This window comes from Haemaphysalis longicornis, unplaced genomic scaffold, assembly GCF_048455015.1.
Source record: "Haemaphysalis longicornis isolate Haplotype H1 unplaced genomic scaffold, Haemaphysalis longicornis Haplotype H1 scaffold_8, whole genome shotgun sequence".
Classification (NCBI taxonomy): domain Eukaryota; kingdom Metazoa; phylum Arthropoda; class Arachnida; order Ixodida; family Ixodidae; genus Haemaphysalis; species Haemaphysalis longicornis.
Window position 1 is genome coordinate 166,663,229 of NW_027526445.1, and position 23,473 is coordinate 166,686,701.

At 48.9% G+C, this 23,473-nt stretch overlaps 2 protein-coding genes across 2 annotated transcripts in view; one reads left to right on the plus strand and one right to left on the minus strand.

Annotated features, from left to right (window-relative positions):
- Positions 1 to 23,473, plus strand: part of Kst (spectrin beta chain, non-erythrocytic 5 kst) — a 189,259-nt gene that overhangs the window by 96,261 nt on the left and 69,525 nt on the right. Inside the window, exons 11-16 of the mRNA XM_077680340.1 lie at positions 128 to 266; positions 3,216 to 3,424; positions 5,023 to 5,200; positions 5,806 to 6,006; positions 7,293 to 7,508; positions 8,815 to 9,027. Of these exons, the coding sequence (XP_077536466.1) occupies positions 128 to 266; positions 3,216 to 3,424; positions 5,023 to 5,200; positions 5,806 to 6,006; positions 7,293 to 7,508; positions 8,815 to 9,027 (1,156 nt within the window). The remainder of the gene's footprint in view (positions 1 to 127; positions 267 to 3,215; positions 3,425 to 5,022; positions 5,201 to 5,805; positions 6,007 to 7,292; positions 7,509 to 8,814; positions 9,028 to 23,473) is intronic.
- LOC144148818 (beta-3 adrenergic receptor-like) lies at positions 17,909 to 22,294 on the minus strand. Its single transcript, XM_077680337.1, has 3 exons — positions 21,940 to 22,294; positions 19,794 to 20,061; positions 17,909 to 18,806 (listed from the first exon to the last, which is right to left on the minus strand). The coding sequence occupies exons 2-3, from the start codon at positions 20,022 to 20,024 to the stop codon at positions 18,015 to 18,017; spliced, it is 1,023 nt and encodes a 340-aa protein (XP_077536463.1). The 5' UTR covers positions 20,025 to 20,061; positions 21,940 to 22,294; the 3' UTR covers positions 17,909 to 18,014.

The window sequence follows — 23,473 nt, forward strand, 5'->3', positions numbered from 1 at the left end:
CGTAAGCATTTGTCCTTTACCAACACGCATACCAGATTTTCTTTGTAGCTGTACACCAAGTCTTTCATGGCATGAGTACTTTCTTATTTGTGATGCTTCTTTATTTCACTTATCTCTCATTCTCTAGGGAGAAGGAGATCATGGGGAGGTGGCATCTGCTGCTAGACCTGCTCAACAAGCACCGTCTCACGCTCAGCAACGTCAGCTTGCTCATGAGCATGCTGCGGGAGGCCGACACCCTTCACGGCGAGATAAAGGACGTCGAGGTGAGAATGACTGTCTTGAACCCAAGTTCGGATCAGGAGGAAAAAAAATTAAGTAAAAAGGGCTTGAGATGAGGCAGACGTATTGCGTGGGTGGTGCTTGTGCATGGCTTTGTCATCTCAAGTCCTGTTCTTGAGCCATACCTGACTTTAGCAGAATCTTTTTAAGTGTCAGAAGATGGTTCTGTCATTCGAAATTATGTTCCTGTCTGTTTAGCACACATTTCTACCTGTGCCCACCACGGTGGCTCAGTGGCTAAGGCATTGTGCTGCTGAGCCCGAGGGCGCGGGTTCGATTCCCGGCTGCGGCGGCCGCTTTTCTGATGGAAGCGAAAAGCAAAAACGCTTGAGTGTTTGAGATTTCGGCGCACGTTAAAGATCCCCAGGTTGTCAGAATTAATCCGGAGCACTCCACTACAGCGCGCCTCATTGTCTGTGTAGCGTCGGCGCGTAAAACCCCGCAATCAATCAATCAATCAATCAATCACATTACTACCTGTGGTATTTTTGCCTTGCTTGAGTTTTCTGAGCTGTATTAAACAGTATAAAATAACTGTTTTTGTCATTTCTGGTGACATTCTTCTCTGCATATGGCATTGCTGACTAGTTTAGCAGGTTTGCTAGCTGAAAATTTTGTGATTGCTTTTGAGGTTGCTTTCGGAGCCTGCCGCAAAAAGGATGGGACGTTGTTTGAAAAGGCTGCAAGTAGATCTTAGACACTATGATACACAAGGATGAAAATTGCACCAACTCGCCGAGCAGCTTGCTTTCACCGAAACACAAAGTTTAAATTTTTTTCGAGTGCCCTTCTTTCAGTTTCGCAAGGCTGCATTTCATTTTATGACCACTTCTGGAATTTGTCTCATTAGTCAAGAAAAAAAAAAATAAAAATGAGAACAGGGCTACCTCAAACAAGCCTGCGTAGCCAAATGCCCCAGCCAACAAAGGCTGTAGTTTTGAGAAAGTTAAATTGAACTATGGGCGTAACACTTCACTACAAAATAAATAAACAAGAATGGGAAGCAACAAAGGCTACCTTTTATTAATAAAGGGGCCATGAAAACAAAATACTAGTTTGGTACATCCAAAATTACTGCACTGACCGAATAACAATGTCGCCAGTTTTAATGCGCACTTCCAACAACTGAGCTAGATATCGAGGGAAACGACGTAAAGCAGCGGCGACTCACTTGCCGTTTTCTCGCTGGGTTCTTGTGACTTCACTGGTGCTTGTTCGTGCGATTGGGGGCCACTGTCCAAAGCCACCGCCAAGACACAGGGCTGTGCAATTGGAGTGGGACCTCTAGTTCTGTTTGAGTGTATTACTTGAATGCCAACTTGCAGTAAACTTACTGATAAGATTTTTTTGATATTTTCTCTGTTGTGTCACTGCCGATGTGGTGTAGGGCGGAATTTGAAGGTCTTTTTTTGGTTAAAAAAAATCTTCTTAGGCTGGAATCGAGGGGAGTGAGTGACCAGTGGCTAGTTCCTTGAAATTAAACAAAGGTGTACTTGGTCTTTGTGGCCCCTCTAGCCTGGCCTTAAGTATACTGGCATTAAAAGTATCTGCGAAATAATAAAAAAAACCGACTTGCTGGGGCTCAACCCCAGAATGTAATCTACGCTACATGCCACGGCACTACACTAGGCGACAGAGGCTGAACAGCTAGCTCTTTCTGGCAGTTGACGTAGAAGTTAGTTGGTGCAACGCCGCCTGTATTAACATTGCCTGACGCGTCGCGCGCTTTTCAATGGGAAGGGTAGGGACGCTTAGTTCAGGCACTGATCCGCTATGTGGCGCGTGCCGGCGGACATCTCGCCTTACGTCACTGCTCGCGAGTCACGAACGCTGCACCCACTTCTACGACGTGTGTCTGTCAGCTTGCCTGTTGGGCTTCAAAGGCCGTTTCGCTTACATCTTAGCCGCGACGGGGTGCTAGTTCTGTGGCGCACTGGGGATCTCGTTCAACGTGTCGCTCGCTTCATACTTGCTGCATTTTTCCAGAGATAAAGACGGAGGCGGACTGAAATAGTGTATAAACATACTGATTGTCGGTTAGACATATAGCTAACAGAAAAACGATATTTTCGGATGGGGCAGCCATTATTTTACTGATATTTTTCTTTCTGGAGTATTTAGAGAAGAAAAAATTGCGTGCACGTTTTTTGTTCAGGCGCTCACTTCTACGATTACTTTCCAATAATATCACGTGCTTGTAAACTTCAGAAAATTATAGGAAACAAAAGGATAAGCAGCTGGGATCCCGCCACGCTGTCCGGGCGCTTCTACAGTACAGTCCTCAATTTTAGAAGTGTGTACCGATGCGGAGTGCGAACAGGGGGGCCAAAACAATGCCTCAATGCGGAGGGGATAGAGGGGGGATGCCCCACTCAGAAAATTTCAGGGCGTGTGATCCGAGTAGATAAGCGTGCAAAGCCGGCATCAGCCTGCGGCAGTGCAAGGGATTTTGCTTCGTGACAAAGGAAGTTTTATCAGTGACAGACCAAGACAGGCAGGCATTGTGAAAAACAAGAAGGCGTAGGAGCGCCGCCTCGGGAACGCTAAACAAACTTTCCACTATTTTGCATAGTTTCCGAGAAGCGGCGCTGGCTGGCGGACACGAAAGCACGCCGGAAGGCTACGGAGCGGGGAAGGGTAGGAGAGAGCAACAGGAGAGTGGCTGTTTGGCCATTTTTCGCTCACGCGTTAGGCACTGTTTATACAGCCGGCGTTGGTTGGTGAAAGTGTTCAGGGCTGACCGGTAGACGGCGATAAGCATTACAGGGAGTGACCTGCCTGCAGTGTCTTGGAAAGGGTCTGTCATGTCGTCTACTGTCAACTCCGCTCCCCCCCCTGCCCCCCGTGGGAGTGGAAGGTTCGCCCCTGCCCGACCCTTTGACCTCTGAGCCGTGCCCATTGTTGGCCCTCCCCCCTCGGTCGATCCCCTGCAGGGCAGCTTCCTGTCGGACGAGTACGGCTGCCACCTGCTGGCCGTGGAGGACCTCCTGCAGAAGCACGCCCTGGACGAGCTCAACCTGGCCTCCCAGGGGGAGGCCATCCGCCGGCTCACCCAGCAGTCCGCCCCGCTGCTCCGGCAGGGCCACAAGGAGGGCCCCGTGCTGCAGCGAAAGCTGGACGAGCTTAACGCCGACTACGCCACGTGAGCAACTTGTACCCCCCCCCACACACACACACACACATACTCACTAGGAAATGCACTCGACATTGCAGTTTGCTTCTAGAGCTCCTTTACTGAACGCTCACCCGCGTTTTATAAAAGCTTTGCTGATTATGTTTGTTCGGCTGAAAACTTGTTGGGAGAAGTGCTCGTTAGCCAGGGATGATGATGATAACAGCATGGGGCTGAGAAAGCATGCCGTCTGAGGAGCGTAGCTAAATTTCTGAAACACTGGGTTTCAAGGCAAGTATCGGTTGGCACATTGCTTACATGCAGTGTGAAAAATCTCCTCGGCCTTTACTCCCATCTTTCTCAATGAACCACATTCAAAGGGAAGTTAAATTTAGGATATACAGCTGACTTTGTAACGAGAATGAGAAATGAATAAGTTGTGTAGGCAAACTAACGTACGTGCAGCAGACACACTCTACACTTTTTTGCCAAAAAGCTAAACTAGCATCAATAGATGAGGAGACATAACCAAGGAGCACAGGTTACAAGAAAAAAAAAATGGACACATTGCTAACACTTACAGGAAAATACAAATGCTTCCTGCATGCTTATGACTGACCTGGTGGAACAAAAAAGCTGATACAGTGGCCTGTTTTGTTTGTTGTTTGCGACGCATTGATACAACTGTGCATGGCCTTTCCCCTTTCTGGTCGACACTGGTTTCGAAGTAGCATGAGGTGGTTCAGACTATGTGGCACCGGTTAAAGGTTTGTTTTCATCGTTGCTGCTTTTCTGAGGGTCAAGGCTGACACATAGTGCAGCTTTGTGCAACTCCCAGAGCATTGTTACTCATTTGAGCATGCGCATAGTTTACATAGTGTACTCAAAGGGGAAAAGTATTTCTGGGCTTTGTTAATCTTCGCTGGCTTCTATGTTTCCAAGTGTCAGAAAGGAGCCCAGTGGCATATGAAGTCCACAAGAGTACTTTGTACAAGAGTTTTGTGTGTGTGCAACAAAAAGCAAGAGTAAAAAGCATGAATGAAACAAAGGATGGCAGTAACTGACCAAGGAATGACACAGGGGTAGTTAGCTGAATGTCTTGAAGAATGACAGCACTGGTAGTACTAATTTATGAAGAATTCAGAAAAGAAAAAAAGTCGCGGCTGCACGAATAAACCGTTGGTTGTGTCCTTCGTTACTGAGTTGGCATCTGTGAGTACGGGTTGACGAGCACTTGCATGTGAGTCTGTACTCAGGAGTTTGTGTGTGCTGGGTGCATACTGATGAGTACATACACACTCGTACTAATCACTGAGCTCATATCTTAGTCTGTACGCACTCATCACCAGAGTTGGTTTTCCAGGCCTGTAGAGACCTAGCATGACACTCGAGTGTGAATTCGAGTAAAGATGAGTACCTGTGAGTGCCAGTGAGTGCCACTCAGTGTACTCATATTCCAGTACCAATTGTATCCAGTGTATGTATTCGCTGAATGAGTTCCTGTGAATTTCGGTGAGTGTACTCGTGAGTGACTGCACACTCTCATTGGCTACTCGGTTCCCCCGCTGGCTGTCGCGTAGTCTTACCTCGCCTGATGCCCGTTCCCCTCTCCCCCCGTTGGCGTGCAGGCTGGGCAAGCTGGCCAAGCGGCGTCGTCGGCAGCTGGACGAGTGGCGGGCCTACTTCCAGTTTGTGCAGGACCACGAGGAAGAGGAGGCGTGGATCCGGGAGAAGCAGCGCATCTGCCGCGCCGTGGTCACCGGCAAGGACCTGCTCGCCCTGGTCTCCCTGCAGCAGAAGCACAAGGTCTGTCGCCCACCCTCCTGGCTCCTTGTTTGGTCGGCTAAGAGTGCTGCGAAAGCCACTGCTTTGGCACAATTTCTCGAGCAGTTGATCTAGGGTGATCCTACTCTCTCAACTCATCTCAGAGGCTACCTAAAATGGTAGTTTCCACTTACGCTTGGGACAGGGCATCGAGTTCAGGTTCGTGTTTTGAGGCATTAAAAGGACTAGTCAGCCTTGTTTTTTGTTGTAATATGTAGGTACAGAAGCAATGTGTCTGGAGGAAAAGGACATTTTCTTTTTATCCTAGGTGCCTTGAGTGAGTGAAAGCTTCAGACATCGTGTTACACAACCACCCCTCGACTGTAACTGACGAAAAAATTTATTTATTAATGATTAGTTTTCAGGCACATGTTTTTGTTTGGAAGTTCATGCCAGCCAGTGCGTAAGGCTAGACCACTTTACAAAAAATCGCAACCCGTTTTGGGCTTCTAGATGCATGGCCTTGAAGTTCGCCCTGAAATCCGGTGTCCTTTCAGCTTGTGCTGCATATTTGAGGGCCAGGGGCGTAACATGATGCGTTTATTTTGTGTGCACAAGTATAACGAATGCAAACGTGCACTGTGCAGGCCTTGGAAGCAGAGATCCGCGGCCACGAGGGCCACATCCAGCGGCTGAACTCTGCTGGAGAGAAGCTGCTGGAGGAACGGCACAGCCAGAGTGCCGACGTGAAGCAGCGCATGCAGGCACTGCGCGAACGCTGGGCGGAACTGGCCGAGCTGGCCGCAGGGAAGCGCAAGCGGCTCGAGGATGCCTATGAGGCCTTCCAGGTGTGTTGCTGGCTGCCCCTCTCCCCACTTGTGCAGTCTTTGTCAAAAGTTTCTAGGCTACGCCAAGCCACAAAGAGCTCAAGTTGTAAGCTTACCCAACCAGTGAGACTGAACTATTTTGGGCCGGAAAGCTGGTGAAAGCGCCTTTCTTTCTTGCTGTCGCAAAATAGTTAGGTTGCTCTCAGGCGCCTGAGCCTTCGCATTGAATTTTTTGTGTGAATTGTGTGTGTGTGTGTGCAAAAGTTTTGTGAAGTCTGTACCTGCGTGCAGGGCCGTACCCAGAAATTTTTTTCGGGGGGGGGGTTATGAATTTTGGGAAGGGGGTAGTTTTGCTGAAAGCAACAGTAAGTATTGTTTACGTGCTGCCTGGAAAAGATTTCGGGAGGGGTTCGAACCCCCAAACCCCCCCTCTGGGTACGGCCCTGCCTGCGTGAGTTCATCAGGTGTATTGTATCTAATCCTGCTGCGGCGGTTCAGTGGCTAATGCATTGTACTGTTTGAACCAAACTTAATAAAACACTTTACTGGGCTAGTTTGTCTTACGGTACACAAAAAATGTCTGCATGGAAAAGAGACAGTACACGGGAGAGACAAGCAGGGGAGCGCAAGTCCTATCTTTGTCTTACCTCCTTGTTTCTCCTGTGTACTGCTGTGCCCTGCGCTGACATTTTTTGTATACTGGGAACAAAGTTCGGGAGTTCAATTCTTTCCAATTCAGTTGTTTTTTCTGCGGAAGGGGAAAAAAAACACCTGTGCATAACATTTTGGTGCAGGTTAATGAACTCCCTAGTTAAAGAATTAACGAATCCACAGCCATCCAATGCCACCATTCTTGTACACCAGCTGTATACTGTTCACATGAACCATAGATTTGTACTTTTGCATTGGTGTTTTTTTTTTTTGAGCAATTGAAGTATGTTGAGGGGGTGTCGTCCTTAGTTGGCATGTATAGCGTTTTCATGGCTGGAAAAAACCAGTGTCATTGGCTGCAGCGAGAAGGTAGGTGCTCTTATGTCAGCCTCTGTTGACAACGCTTGTTGCCTAAAATGTGCTGCATCTTCTTCTGCCATCTCTTCGCACCATGGCCAGCTTGCTGCAAGTGCTGGGGAAAACTGTTCAAACAAATGTTTGCTCAGACTTCAAAGAGTAGTGCAGTCGATGTCTCTAGGTTACTTTATGCCGAAGCATCAGCAAGCCCTAGCTTTGCTGGGAGTACGCAGAGTGTGTTCTTGACCGCCGTGCAATTGCCAGAGCTTTCCGGGGCAACTGTTGTCGTCCCATTGCAGTACCACGCGGACGCCAACGAGGCGGAGTCGTGGGTGCGCGAGAAGCTGGCGCTGGTGTCGAGCAAGGACTACGGCAAGGACGAGCCCAGCGCCCAGGCCCTGCTGCAGCGGCACAGCTGCCTGGAGAGCGAGATGAACGCCTACGGCACCGACATCCGCCGGCTGCGCGACCAGGCCGACCGCATGGTGCGCTCGGGCGTCGACTCCCTGGCCATCGTGAGTGGGGCAGTTTCTTTCTCTACGGTCCCTGTCGGTCTCTCTTCAATCGCATGTAGTTTCCCGCGTGGAACGTGGCTTGGAGGATAACCTTCTCGTTGAGCAAAACACCTGGGAAGGGATCAAGTTTCGTCAGTCTCATGTGGTTCCATTTGGCGAGATTGCAATGCCCTTGCATGTGTAAGTGTGTGTGTGTATGTCGCCTCTACTGAATCTAACCTTTTGTTAAAATTGAACGGGACACAGAAGGGAAGCGACCCACGCAAGCACCATTTTTTGCACTGTTATATTCTAACATGTACCAACTCGCCCAGCTGCAAACGCTACTCTAACCTTCTGATGTACCACTTGTGCTTCATGGGAATCCAGGGATGGAGGTGCAGCGAGAGCTTGTGTAAAGGTGCCCTTGATGAAGAAGAGACGTGTTTCGCTTACCTTGAATGCGCCTCGCAGTTTAACGGAATGACTACCCAGGCAGAGCAAACGAAGTTGGGGAGAAGGGATATGAGCTGAGAAATTTTGGGAGCAAAGAATGGACTGGACAAACTCGCGATAGAAGGGACAGAAAATTGTTTTTGGAGGAAAGCCCCTTGTCCTGCTGTGAACACAAACAGGTTGAGGACAATTATGATGATAACAGGGTTTGGAGTAGTGAAGACGTGTCGATACTTTGAGTCACTTTCGTCGATCAAGAGATACCACTACTCGTTCAAGTGCAACAGAAAAACAACGGCATTTGTTTATGTAGAAGCACAGAAGGTTACAGCGATCTGTTCTGCATGCTTTCAACGAATTAACTGCCTCCCCGCTCCTCACCGCCGTGGTCCCTTCTTTCGAGGGAGAGCGGGGCTACATTCCCCGCTGAAACAAAAACCATATGTATAACGCGCAAAGTCTGCTGACGGTCCCAGTTGGCAGCCCTGCGGCGGTGTCCGCTTTGCTTCGTACATTCTCCCATTTTTGTGGGGCATTTCTTTTTTTTTCCTTCGCATTCTGAGACTTTGAATCTGTCTCAACACACTCCCCACCGAATGGGCTCAAGCACATTCCTTCTCTAGCGGGTAAATGAGCTGTATTGGGTGCGTTAACATTACGCCGCGTGGCACCGTTAGCGTGCATGAGCGCACTTTACCATCCCATCCCTGGAAAACCTTTTTGATCCTTCCAAGCTTCCATAGCAAGTGCGGTAGCGGTTCATTAATGAGCACCAGCTGGCCTAGGATGATGGTATTGACAGTGTTGTTATTGATAGCAATGGTGTCATTGTCGTCGATGCTGATGGGTGTGATTGATGGCGACGTCGCAGTACCTGGACGCCCTGGACGAGGAGCCCGAGGAGGAGGAGGAGGGGGACGGGGACGGGTGGCAGGAGGAGCTGCAGCTGGTGCCCGTGGAGGAGTGGGTGGACGAGGTGGTCGAGAAGGAGGTCCTGCAGGCCGTGGTGGAGGAGCGCAAGGTGCCCCAGGTCAAGGCCCTCTACCCCTTCTCCGGCCAGAACATGAACATCAAGAAGGGGGAGGTGAGTGGCCGGCACCCTGCCTCCTGTCCTTTGCCGCTTTGTGCATGCATTCGTCCATGTCCGGTTGCTGCGATTCTTGCCAGTGGTTTGGATTATTGGCAGCAAGTTTAAACAGAAGTGCAAGCAAACATTGGCCCACGTGTACCTTCACCAACAAACCTTCCTCCTTCTGAATGACAAAGGATTTTTTCTTTTTCTCCTAATCAAAGGGGCATATGCATCACCTATGTAGTTCCGGACACTACTGAACATACGACAGAGAACTTGAATCATAACATAGGCGAATGATGTATTTACAGTATACAGTAAAATCTCGATGATACGAATTTCGCGGGACCGCGAAAAATATTCGTATCATCCGAAATTCGTATGAACCAACACAGACCAAAAAATTGAGCGCTGAAAAAAGTTTTCGTTTATTTCTTTTCTTACTTTCGCGTGAACAAATCCGTGATTTTTTCTGCTTTTTTTAAACCCCCACGTCACAAAGCAGTCCTTTCTGGAGAGCGTAACGCTTCGCCTAGCTTCGCGCTTGTCTCCTCACTCCCGGTGTCCACGCTCGCTACACGCCGCAACAGTCAAGTGTGAACCGCATGGTGCGTTTTTGTACGCGATTCGCACGCCTCGGCTTTGCGCGCGCTGTATTTTCACGGCCGCATTGACAATTTTGCGCCCGCGGTATCTCCTACCTCGGTCAGAAAAAGACGCTGACGACTTGCGAAACGATCGAGACAGCCCGCTGGCTCCGCCCGAGATGTTTAGGCTTAGCACTCCGGCAGATATTTTATGGGCGCTTTCACTAGCGGCGCGGATGGTGTTTTGTACCGTTTTCGCCAACGTTATCAGCTCCTTTACTGCACAAGAAACTTCGTGTCTGCCTTGAGCGGCATTTTAAAGAGCGGCTAGAAGCAGTCGCTCAAGCGGCCGTGCCACTTCGCGGCCAAAGCCGCCGCCGGCCGCGGCGCGCGCAGCGTGCGAGAGGTTTCACGGCGCGCATGGGGCGTGCGGGGTGCGTTTTCGCGAGCAGAAAACAACAGCCCGGCCGTTTCTGGAGAAAGAAGAGTGACAAATGGGGAGAGAGAGCCGTCACTTGCTTGTTCGGCACTCGGGCGCCTCGCCGGCTCGTTCGTATCATCCACCGGGCCGCGCAGGTCCGTTCGTAACAGCCGAAATTTTTGCCATTGCAAACAATGCAATTTTGCCGGGACTTTTCAGAAATTCGTATCATCCCGAAATTCGTATCACCCAGAATCGTATCATCGAGATTCTACTGTATTTACACAGTGGCCATGACAGAGCCTGTGCTGGCTGCGCACCCACACAGAGCTTCTCCATCATCAGAGGCTGGTACCTCAGAGCTATGTTCCACTGCCCTCTTCATCGTCTTCTCGTGACATGATCCGGGACAATACCTCGATTTCAAGACAACAGACTGATTCTTCTCAACACCCTCCCACTGACTTGGGACTGAATTCCTGGAATGGTCCCCTCCATCTACCGTACCCACCCAAATTAGCAAAAGCACTCTTGTGCATTTTATATCACAACCCATAATTTTTTCCTCCTATTTACCAACTGTTCCCACCATGTACCTGAGCTTCTTGTTACCCCTAGGGGGGTATGATGCGTAGGCAAGAGACACTTGGGTTTTCTTTTTATTTTAATAAACGTTTAAAAAAGTGTCTTGCTTTTAAAATGTGTAGTCTACTGTGTTGTCTGTTCAGCTGCCTACTGCAAGAACCATGCGTGGATCAGAGACGTAAGAGTCTGAGTCCATTAGCACTCTTTAATCACCCCAATAGGGACCAGGCAGCTGGACGGGTGACGCCACCACTCGGCACTCCCCTCGTTACTGGAATGGGCCGGTGCATTGGTCTACACAGCCTTTTGTTGCTTTTGCTGGGTTTGCTTTGGTGCCTTTAATGTCTAGGAGGTGTTGTCAGCAGATATGTGCGGTAAAACGAAGTCTAGGCAGATGTGTTGGGTTCTTAAATGCAGTGACAGCGACGAAAGCATGCTGGATGCTTCTGAGGTTGCGTATTTGCCTCATTGATATGGGCGCTTTTTGTGCCGCTGTACACCTGGCTCCACCTGATTGGGGTACGAATAAATTTGTTAGTATTGGTATTCATTTCTACTAGTTTAGTTTATTTCCACCGGACTACGGTTTCCACGCCAGCCTTAACGGTAGGATACCTCGATACGTGTGCTTTGGCGAGAAGTGTACTTACATACTCTATCATCACTATCATGGACCACGATGAGGCACTTCGGAAGCACATGGAAAGCGTGAAGTGCGAACGGTACGTTGTAGAAGGAAAGCTTGCACTAAAGTCACTGTGCATGAGCCCGTGCTATCCACTGTAGTCCAAAGAAACAAAAAACATGCAATAAACATGCACCAACATCATTAAAAACATCCGGAATGGCTTTTCATTAACAAAGGCGCCGTCAAAACAACAAAAGCAGCGGCAATTGCTTTGCTTTACCGGAAGCTGCCCGAACATGTAAAAATCTGGTCACAGACTTCAAAATGGCGGCCAGAGCTGATGGTGACTGCACGAAGGAAAGAGCTTGTCACACAAACGCAAATTACTTTGTGTAACGGGATAAAGTTTATGTTGTCTGCAAGGTGCGCTCGTCGAAAGCGTGGTTTGGATGAAACTTGCGAAGCAGACGGTGCAGCAGCAGTGCATTAGCGTGCGCCGTCACCTCTCGCTTTCGCAGAGGCGGGCACGTTCGGAAAGTCCACTCGACTATTCGAAAAATCGAATAGTGGATATTCGATTTGAAAATCAAGTTATTCGTGGAGGTACTATTCGATTCGTATTAGAATATTCGAGTATTCGCAGACGCTACTTGGAAGGTGTCCCCCAACTTTGTCTTTCGGTCATGCACAACGCCGTTTCTTTATCAGCTGCAAAAAATCGGCCCTGCAGCATACCGTATTTTCACGCGTATAACCTGCACCAAAAATGCAAAAATTTGAGGGGCAAAGTAGGGGTCCGGATAATACATGGTGTTTTTTCTTTACTGCAGCTTCATGGCAAAGCGCGTTGTGCCGTGAAGCTCCTACGCAGTAACACAGACTAAGCCTTCCGTGGCAGCGATTGCACAAAACATGCAAGGACAGGGAAGTAAAAACAAGGACAAGCGCACTCTATAACAACTGAACTTTATTTGTGAATTTCGCCTTGCAGTCAGTGTATTCTACTTGCTAAATACACGCTTTTTCTGTCTGCGTAGTATGTGATATGTTGCTTGAGCACTAGCTTTGGTGCAGCCTTTCCTGTATCAAGTGCGCGGGCAATGTGCAAGGATTTTTTTTTTCCTTTCTGGTCGTCTGAAAGTGGGGGTGCAGAGTATATGCAGGGGCGGGTTATACACGCGAAAATACGGTATGTGTATCGGCTGCCTACACCGGCTGTGCAGAAGCATTCAGCAGCAATGTATTCCTCGATGCACCAAAAGCTACATGCAGACAACAATATTGTGTGAAAAATTTACACAAAGGAACGGACTTGCACTTCCAGGTCGACTTCCAGCTTGGCGCATTGAGCGTCATCTGCAATTAGCAATTACTGAGTATGCGCGCAGATCATAGCGATCTGAAAAGTTCTTGCGGTTATCTAGGCTTTGCAAGCTGCACTGCAGCAGAATGACGGAAAGCCATGCACTGAATGGCATTTCACTGACGAGCGGTTTGCCACGGTCTGCGTGGTTTGCTGAAGCAACGGTGGTGCCATACAATGGCTGCTCGATCCCTATTGGCGGAGAAAAGGAAGAAAGGCAAAATAAAAATACGAATAAGAACAGGTTAACTATGAAAAAAAAAACAGTGCATTCACTTTCTTCTCGAATGCCCTGCCTTGCCCTTCTCTCAGATATAAAGTTACAGTAGAATCTCGATGATACGAATCTCATGGGACCGCGAAAAATATTCGTATCATCCGAAATTCGTATGAACCAACGCAGACCAAAAAATTGAGCACTAAAGAAGTTTTCGTTCTTTTTTTTTTTTTTACTTTTGCGTGAAGAAATCCGTTATTTTTTCTGCTTTTTTTAACCTCCAATTCGCCGAGCAGTGCTTTCTGGAGCACGTAAAGCTTCAGACTCGCCTCCTCACTCGCGGTGCCCAAGCTCATTACATGCCTCAACAGTCAAGGCGTGAACCACATGGCACGTTTTGCACGCGATTCGCACGCGCCGGCGTTGCGCGTGTGATCTTTTCACGCCTGTGTCGATGATTCTGTGCCCGCCGCAGCTTCTGCCTCGGTCAGCGTCTGCCTCATGCACAGCGGTGGGAAGAGCCTGACGACTTGCACCAATGGGGAGGTGCGCGCCTCATGGCGGAAGTTTCGAAGCGCTAGAGACTGCCGGCTGGCTCCACCGGACTGCCGCCGGAGATGTTTAGGTTTAGCACCCGAGCAGATATTTCATGGGCGCTTTCACTAGCGGCGCGGATGATGTTTTATAGCACCGTTTTCGCCCACATTAGCAGCTGCTTTGCCACACAAGCAACTTCGTATGTGCCTTGAGTGGCATTTCAAAGAGCGGTTAGAAGCAGTCGCTCGAGCGCTTCGCACCACTTCGTGGCTGAAGCCGCTGCCATGTTGCTGCCACCGGCCGCGCCGCGCAGTGTGCAAGTGGTTCTGCGGTGGGTCGGCACGCCTGTGGCGTGCACGGCGTATTTTTCGTGAGCAGAAAACGAACAGCTAGGCCGTCGCGGAAAAAAAGTGACAAAGAGGGGAGAGAGAGAGCCCGTATGTCGGCGTCGCTTGCTTGCACGCAGTCGGTCGCCTTGCCGGCTTGTTCGTATCATCCGTCGGGCCGCGCAAGTCCGTTCGTAACAGCCGAAATTTTTCCCATTGTAAACAATGCATTTTCCCTGGGACTTTTCAGAAATTCGTATCATCCCGAAATTCGTATTACCCAGAATCGTATCATCTAGATTCCGCTGTATAATCTGGATAGCCTGTTTAGAATATCTGACCCCAGTATGATGCTAGTAATCACGAAGTCGCAGGCTGAATGGATATATTCAACTGGATTGCTGGATGTTATACGGGTAAAGTTGCTGTGGATGTAGGGTTGGGGCAAGTTTATGAATACGCAGTGTGTGGAGTGCTGTCTGATGACATTCAGATCTTCAACGCTAGGCTGGCATAGAATAGGACATCTGCCATAGGGGTGTAGAGTTCCCGTATTAGCTTCTTGATCTGGGGTTCAAGTCCAAGGCATTTTTAACGGCGAAGTTGTTGAGCAAATCGTTTGCGTATGGTGTCCGCAGTTAAAAATACCAAGAAAAGGCCGAGCACTCGTGCCTGCGTGCCTCGAGCATACGTTCGTCAAGCTAAGCGTACCCACTTAGGGAGATTGGCCATGTGGTGTGGTGTCTATGGGCAGCACTAATGGGACCAGTGGCGCAAGATGGTGCGCGCTAGGAGTGTGGACTCAGACCTGTCTTTAGGAGAAGTGGAGTCCGGAGGGTTCAGGGGTGCAGACAGAAAACTCTCAATGCCGGATGTGAGCACCGAGTGTTGGTGACGGATCGTACGGGTGCGTTTTTGCAGCTCTGGCTGCCCAGTCCGCTTGCTCAGCCGGACTCCAACAAATTGTAGTGCGGCTACAAAAGCAACAGAAAGTAGGCTTGGGACTTGCACACCGCTAAGTGGGCTCAGCCTCTTTTCTTTGGACAGAGTCGGAAACAAGGGGTGCAGTAGGGTTTCAATAATGGGGCTCTTCGATTTCCAGTCTCAGGCTCACCACGGATAGTACGCAGGTAGTCCGAGGATTCCCCATGGCGTAGTGATGTATGAGGAAAATGAACGTTGCACTGCTTCTCAGGGAGTCCGGGGTGAGTGTGCGACTGTAAATTGAAGAGCCGCTATAATAATGTCAGTCACGAGTTCCCCATCAGAGCCTTGCATTCAGCGGGGCTAAATTTAGGGTGTTTCAAACGCTACTCACACTGGAGCGGATGATGTATGTGCTGCGCAACTTGCACCCATCCCGTCTGTTTCTGGTAAAGCACGCTAGCGCGTGGTAAAATTCGCAGGATCGTGAAGTGCGGTTCCTATTTGGTTGGGGCATGCGAGTTCAGCCTAACGCCACAAACCAGTTTTAATTAAAATTTTGGATACTGCGTGAGTAGAAAGCTCTGTGCACAGCTGAAAGACCAACTTGAAGTCTGGTGGAAGGTAATGAAGATCCAAGAAGGAATTTTGTTTCACCTGCTGAGCACGAAGTCGCGGGTTCGATTCCCGGCCGCGGCGGCCGCTTTTCTGATGGAGGCTAAAAGCAGAAACGCCCGTGTGTGCGAGATTTCGGCGCACGTTATAGATCCCCAGGTGGTCAAAATTAATCCGGAGCCCTCCACTACGGCGCGCCACATCGCCTGTGTTGCGTCGGTGTGTTAAACCCTGCAATCAATCAATCAATCAATTTTGTTTCACCCTTCCATGTGCTGAGGGCTCTCCCAGTTTTCAAGCAAAAGGCCCAAAGATAATTTTTGTGAAAACCCTGCTACATCACTTGCTCTGCAACATGTAAACATCTTTTTCTTTTTTTCATATTAGAGCACAAACGGAAAGAAAAAAAGACGACAGGACAAGCACTCCTGTACTTTTTAAGAAACGTCATGTTTTGTTGAAGTACATTTCTGGTTCCATTTCTATTGACACATCACAGTTACCTTTCTGGGTTATTTGCGGCGTTGTGCAACCTTTGAACCGGAGAACAAGCCTGTGACGAAAATAGTGACAAAAGTACATCTCCGTGTATAAGAAAGCTTTGGATAACTGATAGTGATCTCCACTCCTGAATTTCAGTAGAAAATTATATCGTGAAGTGAAGCATAAGACAGGGTTCGCACAGGTCCTTGAAAACCTTGAAAACCCTTGAATTTAGAAGTGTCAATTTCAAGGCCTGGAAAGTCCCGGAATTTTTACATGGTCCTTGAAAACCCTTGATTTTTCCGGAGAGAATCATTGACCCTGTCTTTTCACAAGAATTTAAAGTGTTTGCCATGGATTTTAGGTGTTAACAAATGTAAAGAAACATTGTAACCATCAAGTTTCAGTGTATTGCGTGAAATTACAAAATTGGTGGATTTTCATTATTACAAGGCAACATTGGGAGCAGGCACTTGTCAATCCAATTCATATCACAATACAATCAAGTAAAAGCCAGCTTCTGTTCTCTATTTTGCATCTAGTCTGTGGACGCTTGCTCATTGCATGTTTACTGTGCCTCATACGCTCCATCTACGTTTGCTTTTACGTGCAAATGGTGGACGTGTACATAGTTCATCCTGCCTTGAAGCAACACTTCCTCGATTTAATTTCAGCTGATACTCTTGCTGACAAAGCAGGAGATGCAGGCAACATTAACTAAGTTTTGAAATCAGCCTCAGAAAAACCTGTAAATACCAGCCATAAAATAATAAAAAAAAAGCTGGGGGAGCCTTTACGAACCCGTTAGCACCTATCTCGATGTGCACTAATGTGCTCAGGTATTGTGGAATAAAAACTTTTGCATTGTGTTGGAAAGGTTATAAATACTGCCAGATAAAAAATTAGATGGGGACCTTGAAAATGTGTTTTCTGGTCCTTGAAAGTCCTTGAAAACCCTTGAATTTTTGCTTTTGAAGCCTGTACGAACCCTGATAAGATATTTCTCTTGTTGAGTGTCTGGCACAAGAGTAACTGGGCAGGAGCAGTCATGTGAAAGTGCGGGGTTTGTGGTCTGCTGCACAATTGAGTCTGTCTGTGAGAAACAACAAGCGCAGGGTTGATGTTGCATGGGGAAAAAAGATTCGAAGTAAGAGATAACCTTGTAAAAATAAAATGCCCTCATTTGGGGGAAAAGACAAAACCTCTAAGGAAATATGAGTACTATCTAAGAAGTGTGAATGCAAAAGCACCCAATTGAAATCTGCTAAGTGTCCAAACAAATGCCACAAGGCACTCTGTGTCGTCCAAAGCTTGGCAAACCGCATGCCGAAATCAAACTAGTTTATCCGTAGGCACTCTCCGCATTTTCACATGACTTAGTTCGTGCCACGGTATTTTTCTTTTCTTTTTGTTTCCTTCACTTCTGTGTGCTAGCTTGGTTAGTTTTTGGGATAAGAATTTCAGTTGGTATCAGTGTTGGTCACTGTGCTGAGAGACTATTGTCCTCACAATTTTACTGCATGCCACCACACTGACAGCCTTTTAGGGCAACTTGAGTTAAACTCTTTTGGCTAGTCACAGCTGATACTTACGCGAGTAAAAAAAAAAGAGGTCATTGTCATGGCTTTGTTTCACACAGCTAAATCTTCATGCATCCATTGATTAAGCTCCAAAATAGCAGTTAGGTCACTGACATCGTTTCCCAGATGTATAAGGCACTATACTAGACAGTGCATTTGCTTTGATGTACACCCTTTTCAACAAACACTTGGGGCACACACGGGTCTGCAGTTGTTTGGGCTTACATATCCCGCTGCATTGAACCCATAAGTAAATGTAGTGATTGCCTCTGCAATCCTGTCATTCGTAACATTCATAGCAGGTGCTACGAAGGCCACAACACTTGCTGGTTTGGGCATTGATCAAATTATCATAACTGCACCATGCCGCTGTTGGACAGCAGGATTGAATGTACATTCTAGGCAAAGCACTCAAGCCTTGCTACTTTCTCTGCAGTATCCTGTCAGCATTGTGCAAAAATTTTAAAATGTTTACTTCGCAGAATGCTGACAAGCTGTAGAGTAGCATTTCACTTTTCCTGGCAAAAATCAACCACAAACTCGGTGCAACTTCAGTCTAGCCAGTAGGTCGTTATACCAGCCTACATTTGCCACGTTCGTGCATCGAAGAACTCGTCAACAAAATGGGACAGGAGATAATCATCCGCCTATTTACTATGACACCAAATAAAAAAAAAGGGAGTTGAAGATGCGCATTCAGTTTGTTGTTTTTCCACCAACGGACACAAGCCACTCACACAGATAAGCTCCAGGTCACCCTACGTCGTCCGCTACGAGTCAATCTGCACAGAGCGGCGTGGAAGCTCTTCAGGCCGATAGAGTACACAAACGGGTTCGCCACCGAAGCCAGGAACTGGACGACGGTCGACAGCATGTCCAGCCAGTCCGGTATCGCTTTAGGCCCCAACAGCACCTTTACCAGCTTGGTGCAGCAGAAGGGCGTGATGCACACAAAGAAGATCACAATCACAGTCAGGATGCTCACGAGGATCTTCTGGTTGCCGGGACTGCGGTGGCGCAGCGTCGACGACTGCCGCGTCGGCAGAAAGGCCCCATTGGGTATCCGCGTCGGGGAAGACGGCGACGTCACCACTACGGCGGAGCGCAAGCGGTGCACCTCGGCGAGGATGCGCGCGTACTGCACGAGCACGATGACGGCCGGCGTGGCGAAGCAGAGCGAGAAGGTGGCGGCGTAGTAGATGACGTGCTCTCGGCGGGGGTGCCAGTCGACGTCGCAGACGATGTTGTCGAACTGGTAGGCGGTCCAGTCGAGGATGGCAGGCACCACGGCGAAGACGATGCCGAGCGTCCAGGGCAGGGCCACCATCTGGGCGAGGCGGCGCCACGTGCTGCGCTGCACGTACTCGAGCGGCTTTTTCACGGCGAGTCCCCGGTCCAGGGCGATCATGGCCAGGGTCACGCTCGAGGTGGACGTCAGCCAGTAGTTGAGGATGCCGTGGAAGGTGCAGAAGCCCGGGTTGTCCAGCGGCCACCCGTCGTTGGTCAGCGCGCAGGCCGAGGGCACCTGCGGAAAAGGGGATCCCTTTGTCGAGGCATTCTCTTCACACTTTCTGGGCAGTCTCTGACGCAAATTCGTAGAATGTCTAGCTGTGGCTTGCGCTGTTGCAATGTTCGCAACCTGGTACCTTCAACCCTTGTCAGGTTGTTCTTTTTGACCTTCCGATTGCACGCAATACGTCTAGCAAGGCTTACGTTGTTGTGCTAATGGGTAACTAGTTTTATTTCGTCAAGTTCCTGCTTCTGGGGTACAATTGAGTTCGTGTATAGGAGGAGAAGTGAGGTCATCGACAGTTTCCTTCATTTGGCATTTCTGACACACAGACCTTGTAAAAGCTTCCCTACAGTTTACTTTACCTCAGTCATAGATCACTAGATATTTGGTTTGATGTCCTCGCAGCAATGACGGCATGAGGAAGAACCGACAGAGGGAGAGACTTATCTCTACAAATCATTACGAATTCTGCAAGCACGACAGGATGTTAGGAATTAAAGTTTTACGTTCTCTAGGGCGCTTTCTGCACTTTAGGATGGCACCAGAGGTGTTAATTTAGTCATGCTGAGCCCTGATTTGCTATCAGTGCGCCCCTCCAACAGTGCCAACTCGTTTATTTACTGTGCAATCGGGGAGCAGATAAGCTCAACTACACCTGAAAGGAAGCTGCTAAGGTCCAGCTCTAACGAGATGTTACGGGTGGTCTTTGCTCCATGAAAGTGAACGAAAGCATCTGAAAAATAGAAGGAGCAATGATACTGGAAGTCTTGATGGGGCTAGCGAATAGCGCCACCATCATGATGACGGCCAGTAACGTGTTCATCCCACTCCTGGCTGCTAACATGACGAGAAGCAGGGTCACAGCCCCACAGCTCGCGTGAGGTGGAGATGTGTGCATTGTGCATGCATCGGGGTCGTGATTCGTCACGTGCGACCTGGTAATGGTGGCTCCAACAGGGAGAAAGGAGCGGAGCGTGCCAGGGAGCGTGCACCACACACCATGATGAGGGTGGCGGTGAGCAGGTCGGTAACGGCGAGGCTGACTACGAGCAGGTTTGAGCGGTGCTGCTTGACGTGCTCGTCCCACAGGGACACGAACAGCACCAGAAGGTTGCCCACGATGGAGACGAAGAGCTCGGCCGAGACCAGCACGGCCGCCACCGCACGCTCCGCCGAGGTCGCCCGGCTGCTGCCCACCGCTGCCCACGCTCCCGATGCGGTGCCGTTCATTGGGGGAGGGGGGCACCCGCTCCGCTACTGTCAGGTTCTGCGCACAGTCAGGGGGAAGGGGGACGGGTCCATATTATTCAGCTCTCGTCGACCTGTTGGAGTTCACCCCAGGGCAAAGTGTTCAACTGCTTCTGTTTCGTATCCCACCCCTTTGCCTTACCTGAGATCCACCCATTGCCAGCTGTCCGGGTGACATTGCTGGCCAGACTCTTTCTCTTGGCTGGGCACTTGGTTCCCTCAAGTGGGGAGTTTGCTCTCTAACTGAAGCCTTTGTCCCATAATCTGTGATGCTCTCTTTCCGTTCCTAACTGTTACTCCTGCCGTCACCCTTATTTACGCAGCCCTTTGAGGCGAATGGGGGTTGTTCAATAAAAAGTAAAAAACTGCGCAGTTTGTTACTTTACGTTGAAGATGCACCAATTCGCCCACCAACGAGTTCTTCTAAACTAAATGGGGGTTGGCTGCAGGCTAGAGTCAAGTGTGGTGAGATGTCAGGCTCTCCAAAAATTGTGAGCAGGGAGCACACCTATACTAGACAGCTTAATTTCACATAAACAAGCGCACTGAGCACTGCTACTCGCAAGCATGGCGAGGCTTGGTTTGTAAACACAATGCACAAAGAACACTTCGAGTATTGCCGCATGCTGCAGGGAAGCAGTAGGCGGGAAATTGAAGCAATGTCCCGCCTAGTGCTTCCCTGGAACATGTCAGTTCACTTTGTAGGCTCTCGGTGATAACGTTCGCAGCGTCCGACTTGTTGAGAGTTGAAATTGAGCTGTTTGTGCGGGTAAATTGCAGTAGATGGGGAAACTTAGTTGCTTGGTTTATCAGTGTTCCCCCTCCGTTTCACACTGTGGCTGCCAAATTGAGCGCGGGGGGTAAGCATTGTTTTAGCTTCAACCTAGACATGGCACGTGCATGTGCGTCAAAATCGAAACTGATTTCCTTGGAAATCAATTTTCGATTCTGACGCACTTGCAACTTTTTCAAAGCTGTATAAATAAAATAATTAGAAACCTCTCGCCAGTTCAGCATGTAAAACTGTATTTGGGGGGGGGGCAGGGGGGGAGGTAACAAACGTGCAGAGGAAAAACATACTACAATGTGGAACAAACAGATAGCATAGCCATATTTCACTTTTGAATGCACATGTTTGGACATAATACTATTAATACTTTTATTTACATGTTTTAAGACTTTGCAGCATAGTTTCTGCAAAAGCTGGTGTAATCTGCAAAAATTTTAGAAGGAAACATGAGCTTTCCGAGGTACACAAAGACAGAAAAGCAATCAGGAGTCCAACTTTGATGTCAAGTTCAGGGTAATTAAAATCTCAGGCTTAAAGACAGCAACCATTGTAACCTCACATGGTAAACTTGTAAAACACAGCTGAAAAATGTACATTTTCATTTTGCTGGTACATCTTCATGGCGCCTCTTCAAGGTTAAAGAGGGTCATGGCTAGGCCAGAGCCGTAATCCTTCAAGGCATCTTTACCCTGTCATCATTGTGCCTCGGGGTCGTTGGCACTGAAGCAACGCCTGTTGCTAGCGGTGCTGTAAGTTATAAACTAAAATTCGGCCTTTCAAACACAGGGTCCTTTTGGTGTAGCCATTTGGAATAAGCATTTTGTCAAAAACTTGCAAAGCGAAGGCTAAACAGCGCAGTTTCCCGGGAAAATCTGTGCGAGGGAACGGCAAAGCTTTTTTCGTGCCTCATCCGATCGCAATCCACCGACCAGGGAGGGGCCAGAGGAGACGAGAGCCTCGTGCTTTTATCACTCTTTTACGTCTGTCCTCCGACGTAATCTCTTATCCATACTAATTGTGTTTACGACCGGAGTGCCTCGCCGTTGCTCCGGTGGCTGCGGCAGGTAAGAGGCGAGAACGAAGACGGCAAACGGCCGCCGCACTTACTCCGACCCCAAGAGGGACGCCACCATGTTCCACATTTCTTGGCCGTCGCCACTCGATCCGACGTCGGCTGCGCCGTCGCTCTGCCGTTGTGCGGGGGGAGCCAGGGTCATGGTTACGCGATGCCCGAGCGAAACAGCGGAAACGGCGCCGTCGTAACCACCACTCCGAGTGCCATGGGTGCCGCTGCGTTTCCTCCCGGCCCGGCTTTCGGCGTTGGAAGCGCGCATGGCTGCCTAGCGTGAAGCCGTTGGGAGATAAAAGCGCCTGCCTTCACGCACCATCGGGCGCAGTCACTGAGCTGCGCCGAGGAGAGAGGGGGCAGCGCTGAAATAGAGGCGGCGCGAGAGGGGGCGTCATTAATTGCCCTTCCCTCGCGCCTTGCTTATTGCTCATGTCGTTTGGCAGTCGCTTGTCGTTATTGTAGCACCCCCCCTCCCCTCCGTCCTTTGCTTACGCTCCTTTCTCGCATTGTTGTTGGCCGCTCGAAGCCGGTTCCCCCCCTCCTCATTTGTGCCTGCTGCCGCATTAATTTATCAGTTGCCGCTCGGCTGCATAATTTCACGGCTCACTCGGTTTGGGGCAGCTCGAGCAGGCTGTTGTCGCCTCGGAGTGTTGTCGCTGTCACATCTTGAGGGAAAGGGTTTGCCCGGGAAGACATACATGGGGAAGTGGGGGGGAGTGAGATGATACCTTGAATTGATTGTTCTGTTCTACGGTGCGCTGCATGTTACTACGTGGTGTGGTCTATTCTCCTCACTTGAATGGTTCCTACGTGCTGCTTTTCTCATTCTCGCTCTTGACTATTTACGAATTTTCTGCAGTGTTTTGGAGGTGCATTCTTCACACAATGATTCTACGCTGTGGATTGTTGTGCAGTGCCCTAGTAACGCTATGAATACCTGCAGCTATGCATAGGCCCTCAACCAGTGATTTAAAAGGGGTCATTAAGACGAAGTGCAACTTTGTGCTATTTGAAATAACTAGACTTTGGTAGTTCACTCAGCTCTATTCAACCATGAGTGACGATTTTTTAACCGAAAGAAAAAGAATTCGAGAAATATTGAAAAACTTTCAAATTTCGCTCCATAGTGACGTAATACAGTTGAACCTCGTTATAAGAGACATGGATGTAAGAGACAAATGGGTATAAGAGACACTATTCACCCACATGGTTGGCTGCCCTATCTTTCCCATTAAATTGACCTCTTTTATAACAGACATCGGATGTAGAAGATTGGTTATAAGGGACAAGTCATTCTTGAACTTTAATCGATAATCTCACTTGTAGCAGACATTTTAACTTCAGATGTAGTGCCACCAGTCACTAATTGCAGTTGCTTCCATTCTGGAAACACAGGTGGATGACAGACGCCTGCAGTCGCTATTTATTATAACTTCAGCAAACACAAAGTGGTTCAGTCAGCTATGAAACGACGATGAGAAGCCCTGCCAATGGAAATGCAACTTACAGAAGTGATTGAAACTCACTGCCATCCATTGGATGGAGCGCGATCGCACATGCGGGCTCTCCCAC

Excerpts from the sequence above, each read along its gene's own strand:
- LOC144148818 (XM_077680337.1), bottom strand. The coding sequence starts at position 20,024 with ATGAACGGCACCGCATCGGGAGCGTGGGCAGCGGTGGGCAGCAGCCGG. Across the intron at positions 18,807-19,793 it reads TCACCGCCACCCTCATCATG|GTGCCCTCGGCCTGCGCGCT; the intron begins GTGTGTGGTGCA and ends CCTTTTCCGCAG.